General features: G+C 38.4%; 1 protein-coding gene across 1 annotated transcript; it reads left to right on the forward strand.

Moving 5' to 3' along the window:
* Nucleotides 1–9,787: 9,787 nt before the first annotated feature.
* Nucleotides 9,788–10,378, forward strand: LOC128999940 (uncharacterized). The gene has a single exon (XM_054426733.1). The coding sequence runs from the start codon at nt 9,788–9,790 to the stop codon at nt 10,376–10,378; it is 591 nt and encodes a 196-aa protein (XP_054282708.1).
* Nucleotides 10,379–16,522: the final 6,144 nt, after the last annotated feature.

Genomic DNA, 16,522 nt, shown 5'->3' on the forward strand with positions numbered 1-16,522 from the left:
TTGTTCTCTATAATATAGCAATGTTCAGATAAAACGTACATTTTTTAGCAGTTTGGTGTTAGAAATGTTGTAAAAAAATAAATTATGATTAAAATTACTGTATTATCACTATAAAAAAACTGTGAAAAATAAAATATAATTTGATAAGAAGAAATATGCTGAAAGAAAACAAAACTGATTTATTAAGCTATAAGATGTTGGAAAAAAATCACTAATATACTGATTTTATAGATGACATACTGAAACTGATCAAATACATAATTCATTCATGGAAACACAATTTATTGTAATACATACCCTCATGAAAATCGTAAATTATTTCTTCATATAAAAAAAGTGTGATTTAGAAAGTTGTGTGCTTAATAAGAAGAAAATGTTATGGAATCTTGGGCAATCAGCAATCAAAATGGAAGGAAGCGCTTGGGAGCAGTGTGTCGTGAAATTAGGGACCAACTTCAGTTTATGACTAGGGTACTTTTGCTTAATGAATGAGGGCTTTCAAGAAACAGCTTTGTAGCTCAGCTGTTCTTTGGAAAGAAAACAAATATGAGTTTATAGGCTATACGTAATTTCGTTGGTAATGTCTTAGGGACAGATGCAAACTAATAATTTGACTCAGGCTCTATGAACTTTGTAGGACGAAGTGAATATAAGTTGTATCCTAAGTAGAACTGAAATATATTGGACATGCCAACCCCCAATGACTAAGGACTGACTTTCACAGCTTGTAACTACCGTAGGCCTACTACTGTGTAGTTTAGGGCAATACCTCAATTCGGGATCATATAAAAGTCACTAGGAATTTTACTGAATCAAAATTGTTTCTAACGATGGTGATCGCTACAAACAGATGAAACACGAATACCTTAATTACACAAATATAACAATAACCTTTATGATAAGAAGTAAAGGGCCAGCACAAATAATCAAATTATTTTAATCTTTACTAATAATAAAATATATATTTCTAAATATCTTTGGGAGACAAAATAAAATAAAAATTAAATGAAATTAGGCAACAGGACGAATAAAATGTTATTAAAATAAATACTCAAATGCTACAAAATTCAATGAAATAGTATATTAACAATATCTATTACCAGAAAGAAGTAACAGAAAGAGTATAGTTGTAAAAAGTCGAGTAAAGCTCGCGTAGTTAAATATTATTTACGTCACTTAAAGTAGTTTTAAAATTCTACATGTATCGTAAAAACTGTCAAATAAACTACTATTTACCGCTGCACGTTACAATATATTGAAATAATAATGGCTTGATGTTCGTTTCTGTGAGGAACACTAAGTGAGCGGCGCCGAGGGTGGAGGTAATTTAACTGTCAATAACAGACCAGAACAGCCACGACGTGACGACTCATTACATGACGTTAAACGTCTCAATTGAATTAATATTTCCTTCAAGCCAAATACTGAACTATTATCTATACAACCACAAATAGCCTAGTTCACTATGTATAGATAAAACATACCCCAACTGTACACTAAAGAACAATATACTGTATCTAATCATAGATTGGACTTAGATAAATGTGGACATTTTTTAATGTTCTTTATAGTCACAACTTCATTTTGCATCTATAATTTTCAAGACATACCAATCGTCAAATACGTAACAGATAATGATGGTTGTACCACCTATTATTGGCTGTAGCATTCTAGATGATAAGATACAATTTATATGTATGGTTAAATGTGTTATTTGTATCTGCTAATACAGTGAAATAAATCGGGTTATCCTTCCTTAAGGAATTGAAAATAGTATATTTCGTACCTAGGGTTGAAAATGAGGTTTCGCTGGCTCGAGACAGTTGTTAAGTTATCGACTTCGTCTCGAACTTAAAACGATCGAGTGCTGCAAAACCATTTCGGTCCGTGGTATGAACGCTATTTTTCCCCACATTATATCCTATTACCACTATTCACCACAATAATAATGCAAACTAACAGCCAACACAACTACAACTTTAAGGTTATGTGAAAAATAATTTGAGGAATCAGCAAAAAATATAATAACTAGTTGCTAGTTGCTAGGCAGCGGTGACTATAAAACAAGTCTATTGTAACGGTATGGATACTGATTGTGCATGTAATATGCATTAATGTTTTAAGAAAATAAGCAAACAGCTGATTTTCGGCCCTAGGGATGTAAAAAACCTGCTCAGCCCCCAAATTACGATGAACGCTAGCAGGGACAGCAATACGTAGCTTTCAGCCTCCCATAAACATTTGAAATTCGGCTAAAAACATCGTAGCATGGTGAAAACTATTATATAATGGATTAATTATTTTTTTGAAACAGTTTTCGAAGATTGGTTTACGGCTATGCTAAGTTTTCTTTTTAAGCGTGCATCAGCCAATGCCGATAATATCAGGCAATTGGGGCAGTCACTCATTGATTTACTGTAGGTTCTTTATAGAGTTTCCTTATACTCTTGATTTAAAAGTCAATGACGTGGATTTACCCCTTACCAAATATAATTCGATATGCTTTTGTATTATTTTATATTTTGTATGATTACCATGAAATAACATAAGCTATTTTAAGAGTTTTTTGGACCCTGGTAAATTCCTTTTTCGAGGTAATAAATAGTACTCATTGACGAACAAATAAAATGAAATTCTAGGAACTGTATTTAAAAAAGTACCTTAAGGAGCTTTAAGAAAGTGTAAGGAGGTAAAATGAGGTGTAAGGAGATGTAAGTAGGTTAAAGGAGGGATCTGGTGGTTTCTTATTGTAACTTTGCCTTTATGATTTGAAATAAAGTGCATTCAATTAATAAATAGATTATATTGTTAAAATCATAATCAAATTTCCAGCTGTATGTTGAAAAAATATTACGGTTTTGCAATAAATTAAGTATTTGTTTCAATATTGACATCAGAATAAGCTCTCCATGATGAAACGCGCTTGGTTTTTTTACTGAAACAATAACCCCGAAAGATACAAGCAATACCAGTTTAAAGAAATAACTTTCAAACTCCGAGAGATAAACACCAAATACAAAGAATATTGGAAGCACAGACAATAGAGTAAACCAATAGAGTATTATATTGACTGTGATTGGAAGTCTCTCACAAAAGGTCGTAATAATTCATGTCGTCGAAATAATTTTAAAACCATTTGTATTTCATGATTAAAATCAACTTAAATCAGATCTCGATGGGTTAGTTTGTGTTAGATTGGAAGCAATTGTTCAGTAAAAAACATGTAATACCCATTCGTGCTATGAGGATCTTGCTAGTCTTAACTAGCCATTATATCATCATCCATATTCAATCAAATTATTTTAAAATAAATTTTCACTGTATCACCTTAACAGGTGTATATCAATATAAAATAGGTTACGTACCTTACGTCGTCAATCCTAGGTTAGTCATTTTAGCGACTAGTTTCGAAACTGACGTTTCATTTTCAAGCCTTGTCAAACATAAAATTACTTGAACATAATGTCGTCGTCAAAGTACGCAAATATAACATTAAACACGCACAAATAGATTAAGATACAGAAAGACGCGCGGCCGGCGTCTTTCTTACTTACTTACTTACTTACTCCTTCTTCATCTTTTACCAAAAATAGGGATAGATTGCGTCTCGTCAAAAATAAATAAAACATTTCTTATGCACGCACAAAAGAAAAAAAAAATTCTTCACAACGTGTACAACAGTTCAATGTATAAAACAATATATATACATATATACAAGTTAAAAAAAAGAAAACTTCCAGGGATGATGGAAAGATGGCTACCGTATGTTTGCTATCTCCTTATCGGTCATGAACTCTGAGATGCTATAGTAGCTCTCTCTTTCATTCGCGACATAAGCTTGTCCTTAAGATAACCTCTTTTCCAGTCCCTAACGGCCATCGGCAGTTTGTTGAAGAACTTAAGACCCTGAATTTGATAGGTAGCAGCTGTCTTAGAAAGCCTAACACGGGGAACATCCAGCATGTTTCTCTGCCTGGTGTTGTAGGAATGGACCATGGCACGGGATGTAAGGTCTCTATGTTTATCCCAAACATGAAGAATGCACAGGAGTATGTAGTGACCAAAGACAGTAGGTATTCCCAGTCTCTTGAAAAGGGGCCTACTATGAGCCCGTCCGTCACTAAAGGTGATGATTCTTAAGGCCCTTTTCTGCATCTTGAGAATCTCCACTGTGCCTGGAGAATGTCACCACAGAAGCAGTCCATATGTAACGTGGCAATGGAATAAGGCAAAGTAGACCATTTTCAGGTAGTCCTCAGTCACAAAAGATCTCAGCTTCAGAAGAAGGGCGCAGATACGAGAGAGTCTGTTTATAGTTTGGTCAATGTGCTGATCCCAACATAACTTATTGTTCAACACAATCCCCAAAAGCTTCACTTCTTTGACTACTTTCTTGAACTTCTTTGACGACGACAGTATGTTCAAGTAATTTTATGTTAGACAAGGCTTGAAAATGAAACGTCAGTTTCGAAACTAGTCGCTAAAAAGACTAACCTAGGATTGACGACGTAAGGTACGTAGCCTATTTTATATTGTCTTAAATCAATCCTGGAGGCAATGCTGAATAAAAGGTTTATATCATCGAACTGTTATACTGGAGACGTGTTTCCGATAACTACTAAATGCATGTAAAAACATATACAATTTTTATAAAACTAATGTAAGTTTGATACAGATGTGGCCTCACCATCTGGCTTTCTGCTTATGAGTAAAGAAAACTAAGGCGTGGTGAGGCAGTGCAGCATGCAAAATTAACATTAGTCATGAGGTGGTTTGGTTCTCTTTAGTTCTAAATAAACAACGTCACTATCAGGATTCTGTAAACCTACCGCATCAAAAATCTTTAAAAAACTCTTCTCGTGGATCTAAGCTGTTGCCGAACGGGTTTTTTGTCTTGACTATTACCACAAAATTTCTTAATCACACTATTTTGTTGTTGATGATTTTTAAAATTCAAAATTCTTTTTGACATTAAAATGAGTTGAAAATAAATATTAATGAGCGGATTAAAATAATAACAGCGAACATATTTTTATGAGTGAAAATATATATATATATATATTATATGATATTGGAAAATCTTAATATTGTTTACTTTAGTTTCAGATAAGAAATTGTAAGAAAACTCTGTTGATAAAACTTTTAACCCTTTTCCACCTTGTGGATACACTGACAAGTTTCCATCTTAGAATCCGAGTTATTTCCAAGCAGCTGACAGTTTCTCAGGACTAAGCGACTTTGAGGTCCCGGCGAATATATCTTGATCTACATACAAAACTTGCTGCAGTTTATACGAATTTCGGGAGGATTTGTTTCGTATAAACAGTATTTTCACTTATTAAAAAAAGGCAATATTAGGCTGAACATTAAAACATCAAAAGTCAATTAAAGTTATAATATAACTAAATATTGGCTCATTCAGTGTGTAGTGCAAATCTTATTTTAAACCTTAACATCTTTTATGAACTTACGAAAAAAGAAACGACATGTGCTATAATTTAATTTGTAAAAGATTAATACTGGTATTGTATTTAAAATTGGTCGTAGATTAAGATTCTATGAATATACTCTTAGTATTTCATATATATTAACTTATTACAACACTAAAGGTCAATTATAGCACATATATTGTGCCCTCACCAGCGTTAATGTAAATTGAATAAGACTTGGATAAAAATAAAACCTTGTTAGTTTATAACTGGTAACCATTGTGCTAGGCTACACAACAAGTAAAAAATATATGGATGGTATTATTTAAATCAATAATTTGTTTTACTTAAAACTTCATAGCAAATAACATTTACACAATTTAATACACAAGAAGTAATACATGCGTATTTTATGCGTGATGTAGATATCTGGAATAGAATCGGTTTGTTGTTTCTACACTGATTACCGTGGCAGAAAGATTATAAAGTGGGCTGCGGTAATTCCACTGTCAATGACAGACATTTTAAACAGTCTTCACTAATGCTTTACATTTTACCCTGTATTTTAGTTATCAATCAGCTTGATTTTGTGTATAATTTAGAATTTTTTTTTCAAAATCTTTTATACTTTTAATGACATTTTAAAGGATTAAGGATTGTATACAATCTCACAGATTAAAAAAAGAAAGATATACTTGGACACTCTTTAATTTCATTATAAATTTAATAAAATCCAAACGCTTGTTATGATTAATTATGGTTACCTTATTAAGCGTAATATTAGTGACCTCTTCGGTTACTTAGATCAACAAATTTATTGTTGGTCATACAGGATTAAACCCAGTGTAGCTGAGTTAGATCCATCCGCACTCCAACCAAGATGGTAAATGAGAGCTAATTCGAGTTTAAAGATAATACACAATATAAAGAGGAGATGACTAATATGATTTTTTCTCGTGTATAGGTACGATAAGTTAATATTAGTGATAACAATGTCATAACATTTTCCATTTTGTTTTATGTATTAATAAAAAGTTTTCTAATTGAATTAATGACGTGTAAGAACTGTTGAGGGAGGTTATAGATAAAACTTTCTTCTTTTTTCGGTTACTAAAATTTAATAATGTAATGAAAAACGGAACCCAATTTTCAAATGTTTTCACTCTAAAAAGAAGAAAAGCTGAGGAAATTAGCTTGTCAGTCGCACAGGGCGGGTGACATGTAGTTAAGAGTAGTAAATCGCTTGTATGCTGCAGAATAAGGTATGTTGTGAAATATATATATATATGTTGTGACATGTATATAGTCTTCTGGAAACTGGGATTTGCCATAAAAAATAAATTATAGTTTTACGTAAAAAAAATAATTATCTTTGAAATTAAAACCGCTAAGATCTGGAATTACTATTCGTAACTAACATGGTTTATTGTAGTAATAATGTTGACTGAAATCAAGTTTTTATCATTATATAAAATTGGATACCTATAAAAAATGAATATTAAATACAGGCAGGCCCATACAACATTATTACAGTAACATAATTATTGTGTTGTTTCTAATGGCAAGGAACACACAGCACTCAAAAAAGAAATTTCAGATTCGCAAGAGCCTCTACAAATATCAAACATACTACATAACACAGTTCTATTTTCAAAACATCAGGTGGAGCAAGATCAGGTAATGGGTCCCTCTGCCAAGTCCTTGGTTTTACTGTAATGTTTATAGCATTGTAAAGTGATTCATGCATCAGGGCAGAGTAGACTAAAGCCTCCCCTTACTTTCGATGCATACTCTCGCTTTATAAAAATTAAGACTTGTCAAAAATATTATAAAACTTTAATTAACATACACGTGATGTAGTTGCGACGTTAACTCCAGGATTACAATTTTATCCTCAAACCAGGGTAGGCCCACCAGCCACGTTTGAATGTATTCCTCGGAGTGCTCAGTAGGAGCTAATCAAATCCGGAGTTTGATACAAAAGCTTATATATGGTTTTAACTAATTATTTATTGTAGTTTAATTCAAGTGTCAGAGCCCTAAAAGTGCTCAGGAAATCCTGCATACAAGTGGAGCTTCATTTATCATCCTCACCTTTGCCAAAGTGTTGCCTAATTTTTAGGGTGACTCTGTTGTTTTATCCAGTCAAATCTAACTTCTTGTCTTACACTTAATTTGGCGTAAAGCTACGATAAAATATGTATGGTATTTAATAGGAAAATGTAATTACAGAACTCCTAGAGAGACTTCCAGGGCCTAATTAATATAACTGAAACGAAAACATCGTGACACGAAATAAATAAGTTTAGGTTGCTGCTTTTCGGAACTGTTGGATTCGGTAGTAGCTCCAAACCTACTACCGTATTATTGCTACTACCTACCTACCTACTACCTGGACTTACTAATACTACCCTCGACGACGGGGTTTAAATGCCTTTAAATGCTATGAAATCACGAGATATTAATATGATATATTAATTAAGACAAATTAAAGTAAGGATTTATCGGAGTGGTTAGGGGAATGGAACGGTTTGGTTATATAATTGTAGTTTTTTCGAAGAGATTAAATTAATCCCAAACAAAATTATAGTCACCGCTATTCCATGGAAGGTAAGAACTGGCTGGAAAATCGTGAATTGACGTCGTACCCCTTGAATAAGTTGGCTTATCAGCAAACACAACTTTCATTTGATTTATAAAGCATTTTTCAAATAGGTTGGTAAATCATTAATACTTTATCCTCAACTTGGTGTTATTTTTTTCTGCCAGCTTCATTTAGGAAGATGTATTATATTTTAATGTTGTTTGAAATCAAGTAATAAGGTATAAGTCACAAAAATGAAGCAGATAAAATTTTTATTGCTTGCATTTGAAAACACATTTAACAACAAAGTAATGTAGTATAAAGTATAGTATTTTGCATATAAATGATCATTGGTGTTAAAAGAAATACCTATTTAATAATTCAAAAGTAAAATACAGAACATCAGTTTTCAATTTAGAAACAACAACAAATGTTACGTAAAAGATTTCTTGAGCATTTTATCTTTTTTTTTATGGATGGACTAAATAGTATATAGCATTGGAAGTATAAAAACATAAAAACAAAGTATGCGTGCCCCTATTAACTCAGGTACAACATACTACTTAGCCAAGTAGTTGTTACACGGGTAGCAATCAAGTAGTTCATTGAGCTCACGTTATACCCTGATTAATTATGTCCACGACTAGAATAATCTATAATTAATTTCTGATCGGTCCATGCATTGTTTCAATGCTTGGTAGCCTAACATCGACATCGGTATACAAGGAGCGAGCTTTGTCTTTAAATTTTTTCTTATTAATCAAAGAAATTATAAGGCAGTATATTTCGACGTGAATAAAATACATTTTCAGGTAAGTGAATCGGAAAAAGCCTCTTTTAAATTAATTTCAATCAAATCAAATAATCCCAATGTTATTCTCTTTAATGGCAGTCTTGTTTAAAGAGTAAAATATGTCTGGTGTAAACTAATACATCATAACATGTTAAACATAACATTAGTAATATAACATATTTTTGATAGTGTGGTTATCAATTTTTTTTATGACATGGCATGATTAACACAATTGAATAAGTTTAAGATGTGTTAAGGGAAGCTTAATACGAACGCAAGCAATATTATAATCCATACAATTATTAGGCAGCTGAAGAAGGAAGCCAATGGCAATGAGACCATGCCCACAAATGCGATATGTTGTGCAAATGGTTGCAATATTATGTTATAGGTACATGGGCTGCCTCTTTCACATCACCGACTAAGAAGAAGCATCTAAGGGACAGTTGTTTAGTACTTAATATTGTGATTTGTCCATACTTTTTCGTTATTATAAATAGCTTAGTATATAAAGGGAATAAAGTGAATCGTCAGAAATAATTAGTAAAAAACTGAAACTTTGCGTAATAGTACACTAGTATATGAGAAGTATGTACACAAAAGTCCCTGACCCTCTCTACTCTTGCTTACCCCCACCACCGTTTAAATATATTAATTACGTACCCATTTATTACATGTATCAATAAAACCGTTGACAACACAACTATTAGTAATATAGATAGAAACGTTATTTATTTTTTTTTTAATTTCTATTAATATTGCCTAACAATTGTTCAATGACAGTTATAGCTCAGGTTAGTATAAAGGAAGCTATGTACATAAATTTTCAAAACTTAGAATATCGACATTTATTTTTAATATTTAATTATGCATGATAAATAAGCCAAAATAAAATTTGTAGCACGTTTTATCAGTTTAAATCTCACATGTTAGGGTTATAGTGAAGGCGTTGTGACCAGAGAGGATTTTGTTGGCAAAGCAATGTGGTGCGTCGAGGTGATACATTCCTACCCGGGCCGGGCAGCGAAGGGGAGGGGCTGCATTCCTCCCAGGCCGGGCAGCGAAGGCGAGGGGCTACAATCCTACCCGGGCCGGGCAGCGAAGTCGAGGGGCTACAATCCTCCCAGGCCGGGCAGCGAAGGCGAGGGGCTACAATCCTACCCGGGCCGGGCAGCGAAGGCGAGGGACAACATTCCTACCCGGGCCGGGAAGCGAAGGCGAGGGGCTACAATCCTACCCGGGCCGGGCAGCGAAGGCGAGGGGCTACAATCCTCCCAGGCCGGGCAGCGAAGGCGAGGGGCTACAATCCTCCCAGGCCGGGCAGCGAAGGCGAGGGGCTACAATCCTACCCGGGCCGGGCAGCGAAGTCGAGGGGCTACAATCCTCCCAGGCCGGGCAGCGAAGGCGAGGGGCTACAATCCTACCCGGGCCGGGCAGCGAAGTCGAGGGGCTACGATCCTACCCGGGCCGGGCAGCGAAGTCGAGGGGCTACAATCCTCCCAGGCCGGGCAGCGAAGGCGAGGGGCTGCAAGCCTACCCGGGCCGGGCAGTCTCACGTCGTTCAAGGGATAAACACGGCTAAAGTTTAAATTTGAAATTTGCTCTGAATCGTTATCCCTTAAAAACGAAGTGCCATTAGACATATGGTACCTATATAGAATTTTTTTTAAAACGTAATGCTATTTGAAATTTTAGAGTTCTGCTAAGTAAGTCTAAATACTTTAAAAATAAACTGAAAAGTTGCATTGAAATAGTGGCGTCGCACGGTGGTACATTGAAATGGATCAGTATAGCATATAGACTTATTTAAAAAGTAGGCTTTACAAGTCAATAAATGGCCTCGATTGACACAATTTTGTAAAGACTCTTCCAATAACAAAACCCATTCCGTTAGATGTTTATACACCTGGGACTCGCATCCGTCGATAAGTGAAAAACTACAAATACTGACTCACCTCTACCCAGACTGTGGGTCGTGAGACAAGTTATTTATACAGGGTGTTTTCAAATAGTTTGGACATATTTTATGGACTTGTTCTTGGGCTAAGACAAACATAAAATGCCAAATAAGTATGGGTCTAAAATGCCTGTATTTTGGTTTGTCGGTGTGTTTGTGATTTATAAGAATAATTTAATATCTTAGAAAATGTTCAAGATAGAAATTTCAAAATTGGTGTATATGTGTATTTGCGTAGGTAGAAAGAGCTTACAACGTTTTGTTCCAATATCTCAAGACGTTTCAATATGGCGGCCATTTAAAATGTACAAAGCCAAATTTCATGAAAACTGTAAATATTAAGAACATTGTTTTTTGGATCAAAACGATAGAGAATTTTAATCCAAATTAAATGAGACCTTGTTTGTCAAAATCGGATTACAAACAAATGAGTCATCAGTTTTCTTTTACATTAATAGGACTTCCATATTGTTGAGCCGTGACATGCCCACCAAGCGTCCCACCAGTGTCACGCCTCAGTGTTTTTTGTATAGTGCGAGTGCTGGCCTTGCGCCGGAACTCGTTCAGTTTGGGTCTGGCAGCAGTCCTGCAGACCCCGGGGCTATTTTTCCGCTGCCGAGCACATTTTCGGCAGAAGGCGAGCGACTGTCAATTTAACCTGTCAAACTTTGTCGTTTTCTGAAGGCAAAATATTTTACTTCAGACAATTGCTTTATTTTCCACGCCAGCGAATCTTGAACATGGTTTAAGTGTTTTGCCAGTCGTCAGATGAGGTCCCGGATGTGAGGTTTCATCAGCCGCTGTCCTCGGAGAGGGTCGCCCGGAGGGACACGCCATCTTCTGCCTCCTTGGGCTGCCTACGGCCCAGCTTCTCCGGGGACCATTATGCCGCCCTCCATACAAACATCCGGAGGTGATGTTTTACGACATCCAGATGGAACACCGCCACTAGTGTGATGTGAAAAGTGCCACCTAACGCAAGTTATTTTTTGAAAATATCAGCTTTTTTAAAGACTTAAATCTCTAAAGGGGCCCCCAAATAATTTATTATTTGTTATTTATTTTTAAGCTAATTGTTATTTATTTATTTGAAAGTTATTTATTTATTTAAAGTTTTAGTCCACTGTTACCTTCCTTTTACAGTTACCACTTTTAATTATTTATTTGTTAGGCCTAATTTTGTTACTGGTACCAGTTCTTGTAAGTTCAGAAGGGTAGGCTAAATTCCTTTTCATTAAAATTTTTGATAAAATAATTCTTTGGATGGCTGCTTTGTTGTTTATTGTTGATTGTTTTTATTGTTGAATTTTGAGATTAATTATAGGCTTTGTTGACAACTGTTTGTTTTGTTTTTGATATTCACCCACGGCCTTTCACTTTTGTTAGGGATGTGGGGCGGCCACTCGCACTGTCACTATGGGGGGCATGCTTCCAATAGTTGTTCGTCTGGGGGCGGTGCGAGGGGTCGGCTCAGATGGTAGCAGAGCGTGGTTTTTTGTGCTCTATCCACGAAGGGCCGTGGTTGGATTTGATTTTTGGGTGATGCTGGTCTGGCAGTCTTAGGAATTTTTTGAAGAAATGTTGTCGTGGTGGGGTAAGCACACTGTTGAAGTTTTTTATTAGGAGCTCGCCCTTGGCCGAGTCACCGGGTGGAATCTGGTTAATGACTTGTATCCTTTGGGAGCAAGAGTGTCAAAAGCATGGCCAAACCCAAAATTGAAACTGTGTGTGTGTGTTTACCTCATCACCCAAATGTTAGGTGTTGTTGTTTAGTGTATGTATGTTGTGTGTATGTCGTAAGAGTAAGGTCCGTGTTTTTGATTTGGTGGCTAAGGCGGTGTGTATGGGCAGGTACTTCTGTTTGGGACCTCATCTGACTGTAGGCATTTCAGTCCAGAGCCTTTAGTTAGTTAAGTTTGTGAATTGTTTGTTGTAAAATTTTTTGTGTGTGTTTTGGAAGGTAGACCGACTGACTGAAAGCAAAATGGGTTTGTTTGCTCCACTGCCCAATCCCATTTCTGGGGTTTTGAGCGACATTCGCCCGGTTGATGGTTTAGAGGTGGAACCTTTGTTAGAGTTTTTGGGAAAGGTGTTGCACCTGAAGGAGTTCCCAGGCATGGAGGACTCAGTAGTGTTGGAACTGCTGGTTCCACTCCGCCTGAGACCTCTTGGTGACAAATTGTTAGATTGTTTGAAACGGGGAGTAAATTTTGACAATTTTCACAGTGAAGTGCTTGAGCTCTTTGTCCCCTTCAGGGTCATGGAGAGATTGAAGGTTGAGAGAGTGTTTCGACCTCAAAAATTGGATGAAACTCTCAGTCAGTATGTGGGTGACATTCGTGGCGTGTGGCGTGTCCTACGGCTGGGCATCCCTGAAAACCAACTGGTGGACATTGTCTTGCAGGGGTTGAAGCCTGAGGAGCGGTCCAGACTGATTTTCGCTCCAAAGCCTTCTTCTTTTGCAGACCTGGATAGGTTGGTCATCCTTTCACGGAGCGTTCAAGACGCTGATTGTCAAAGGGAGCACGTTGCGGGGCATCTTCCCCGGACTGGTCCCCATCCCGCTGTAGCATCCGTGTGTCGAGGTCCTGAAACACCGCAGAGACAGAGGCGTCCTATTGTTTGCTTTGGCTGTGGTCTAACAGGTCACTTGAGACGAGAGTGTCGTCAGAGGGTTAATCTTGGGACTTTGTCCAAAAACCTGAGTAGCTCACAAGGGGAAAGTTTGCCTAAACCGCCCTGTGAGAAAGCTGTTTTGGAGAAAGTCAGTAAGAATTTGGTTTCTGTGAGTACTGCCCCTTCTGGGAGTGCTGGTTTTGGGGAGCCTCTGTCGCGGGGTATGAGGGAGCTTGCATGCATGGGAGTGAAAGCGGCGCGCTCAACTTGCCCACGACTCAACATCTTCTTAGGTAAAACGGTGCAGAAGGCCCTTGTGGATTCTGGGTCAGCCCGTTGTCTCATTTCCCTTTCCCTGTTTGAAAATCTAAAATCTTCTGGGCTAATCAAGCAAGTTGAGCGAAGTACCCACATCTGCTGGACTGCGTCAAAATCCCCACTTCCAATCATCTATGAAGCCCGTTTGAAATTCAAGATTGAACATTTTTCTTGGGTGTGGAGTTTTTGGGTAGCCAAGGACCTTTGCATTCCTGTCATTTTGGGAGCGGATTTCATCAAGCATTGTGGCCTGATTTTGGATTTAGGCAGAGGCCAGTGCTTCTTTCGTTTCGCAAGACGGGTGCTCATTCCTTTCGCAGATGAAATTGTGGATGGTGCAGCTGTGGTAGAGCCTGAGACACCCAGCAAACCAAAAGTTGATCCTTTAGGGCATCTGACTCCTGGCGAGGCTGAAGCAATCAGAACATTGTGTTCTCGTTTTCCTGAGGTGCTAACGCCAAAGCTTGGAGTTACCAATCTTTTGGAGTACGAAATCCGTTTGACTGACACCCGTCCAGTTCGTTCTCATCCTTACAAACTTGCTCCACCCAAAATGGAGACACTCCGTGGAATCATCAATGAGCTTCTTGAAAATGGGGTAATTGAGCCTTCTCGCTCAAGTTACGCAAGTCCAGCTTTTCTAGTTCCAAAGCCAAATGGCAAGTCTCGAATGGTTCTAGATTATCGCAAGTTGAATGCTCAGATTGAAATTGACTCTGTCCCTCTCCCTGATTTGCACTCTGCGTTCGATTGGTTCGGTAAGGCCAAGTATTTTTCCGTCTTTGATTTGAACCAGGCTTACCATCAGATTCCCTTGAAACCTGAATCTCGACCTCTCACTGCCTTCTGCGTTCCGTGGAACTTGTACCAGTTCACACGTGTTCCCATGGGCCTAGCTGTGGGGGCCCAGACCCTCACCAGACTTCTGGACTCCATCTTCCATGACGTCAAGTTCAAATTTGTGTTCAACTATCTTGACGATCTTTTGGTGTACAGTGAGAGCTTTGAAGACCATCTGGTTCATCTTGAGGAAGTCATGAATAGGTTGCTTAGGGCTGGCCTTACCGTAAATCCCGAGAAAGTTAGTTTTGCTCAGGCTGAGATTTCTTTCCTAGGTCATCTAGTATCATCTCGAGGTGTCTGTATCGATCCGGCTAGAACCCAGGCTATCAGGGAGTTTCCTCCTCCCCGAGATGTCAAAGGCATTGCCCGTTTCATTGGAATGGTGGGTTTCTACCGGCGCTTCATCCCCAATGTGGCTGAGTTGGCGGCTCCTCTCAATGAGCTTCGGAAGAAGGGCGCCAAGTTTGTTTGGGGTGAAGCACAACAGATGTCTTTTGATCTTCTGAAAGAAGCTATCATGCAACCCCCGGTTTTGGCGATGCCAGATTTCAGTCGAAAGTTTGTTTTGCAAACCGATGCTTCCTCCGTCGCAATTGCGGCTGTGTTGTCTCAGGAGGTAGATGGTGTTAGGCAGCCAATTGCGTATGCCTCACGCACCTTGAACCCATGCGAAAAGAAAAGCTCTTCTGTGTATGAGTTAGAGTGTTTGGCTGTCGTGTTTGGAGTGAATAAGTTCAGACGTTTTTTGGAACACAGAGTTTTTGCTGGAAACCGACAACCAGGCACTCTCGTGGCTCCTTGCACATCCTCGCCAGCTTGGGAAAATTGGTCGTTGGGTTGTCCAAATATCTTCCCTCAAATTCCAAGTGCAACATGTTCGAGGCACGCAGAATGTGATTGCTGACACTTTATCAAGGATGTATCACTCACCTGACGACCAACCTTCTGATCAGGAGGAGCACACTGGGTGTGCCGTGCTCCTGGAGTTTCCCCTTGCCTTTTCTGAGTTCATCCCACATCAGTTAAAAGATCCCGAGCTGGCTAAGATCATTGGTGAGCTTCAAAATGGGGGAGCCCACCCCCCGTATTTTCTGTCCCAGGGTGCCCTTTGTTGTCGAGACCGACAGCGGGGTAAATCCAAGGTTGTGCTGCCTAGTCTTCTTGTACCCATGGTCTTTGCGTACTTTCACTCTTCCCCTGTGGGTGGGCACTTAGGGATTCACAAGACCATTGCGAAGGTTAGGGACATGTTCATCTGGAAGGGTATGGACAGGGACATTGCGGCACGAGTACGTTCTTGTCAAACATGCTCGCTAAGCAAGCCTGCTCAGAATACCAAGTATGGGTTGTTGTCATCTGAGGTGGCGGAGAGACCTTTGGAGAAGGTTTTCATAGACTATGTAGGGCCTCTCCCACGTAGCAAGTCAGGAAACAAATTCTTGCTTGTTTGTGTGGATGCCTTCTCCAAGTTTTGTTGGCTTTTTCCTTTGAGGAACGCCACTGCACAGCTCACCGTGCAGGCACTTCGTACCCATTTGTTCCAACACTTTGGAATACCCGCCACCATTGTTTCCGACAACGGAACTCAGTTCGTGTCTCACCTTTTCAAAAGAATGTGCTTTGGGCACGGTATCCGCCATGTGACCACTTCTCCTTACTATCCACAGCCTTCCCATGCTGAGAGGTTCAACAGAAATCTTCGATCCGCTCTCATAGCTTTTCATGCTGACAAGCAGACCACCTGGGATCAGGAACTTCCTTGGATCCAATTTGCTTTCAATACTGCACACCATGAGAGTCACAAGGCGGTCCCTTTCGAGCTGTTGTTGGGCTATCCACCCAACAATCCCTTGGCAAATGTGTGGAAAATTGGCGACCTTCTGCCACCCCCTGGTGCAGCCAATGTCAAGGCAACTTGGCAGGCGGCTAGGAGGAACTTGATCCGAGCTAGGGAATTGGTACGGAGGAAGCACAATCGAGGT

The sequence above is a fragment of the Macrosteles quadrilineatus genome, unplaced genomic scaffold, assembly GCF_028750875.1.
Source record: "Macrosteles quadrilineatus isolate MER2022 unplaced genomic scaffold, UCM_ALF_1.0 Scaffold_1__1_contigs__length_201487025, whole genome shotgun sequence".
Classification (NCBI taxonomy): Eukaryota; Metazoa; Arthropoda; class Insecta; order Hemiptera; family Cicadellidae; genus Macrosteles; species Macrosteles quadrilineatus.

Excerpts from the sequence above, each read along its gene's own strand:
- LOC128999940 (XM_054426733.1), top strand. The coding sequence starts at position 9,788 with ATGTGGTGCGTCGAGGTGATACATTCCTACCCGGGCCGGGCAGCGAAG.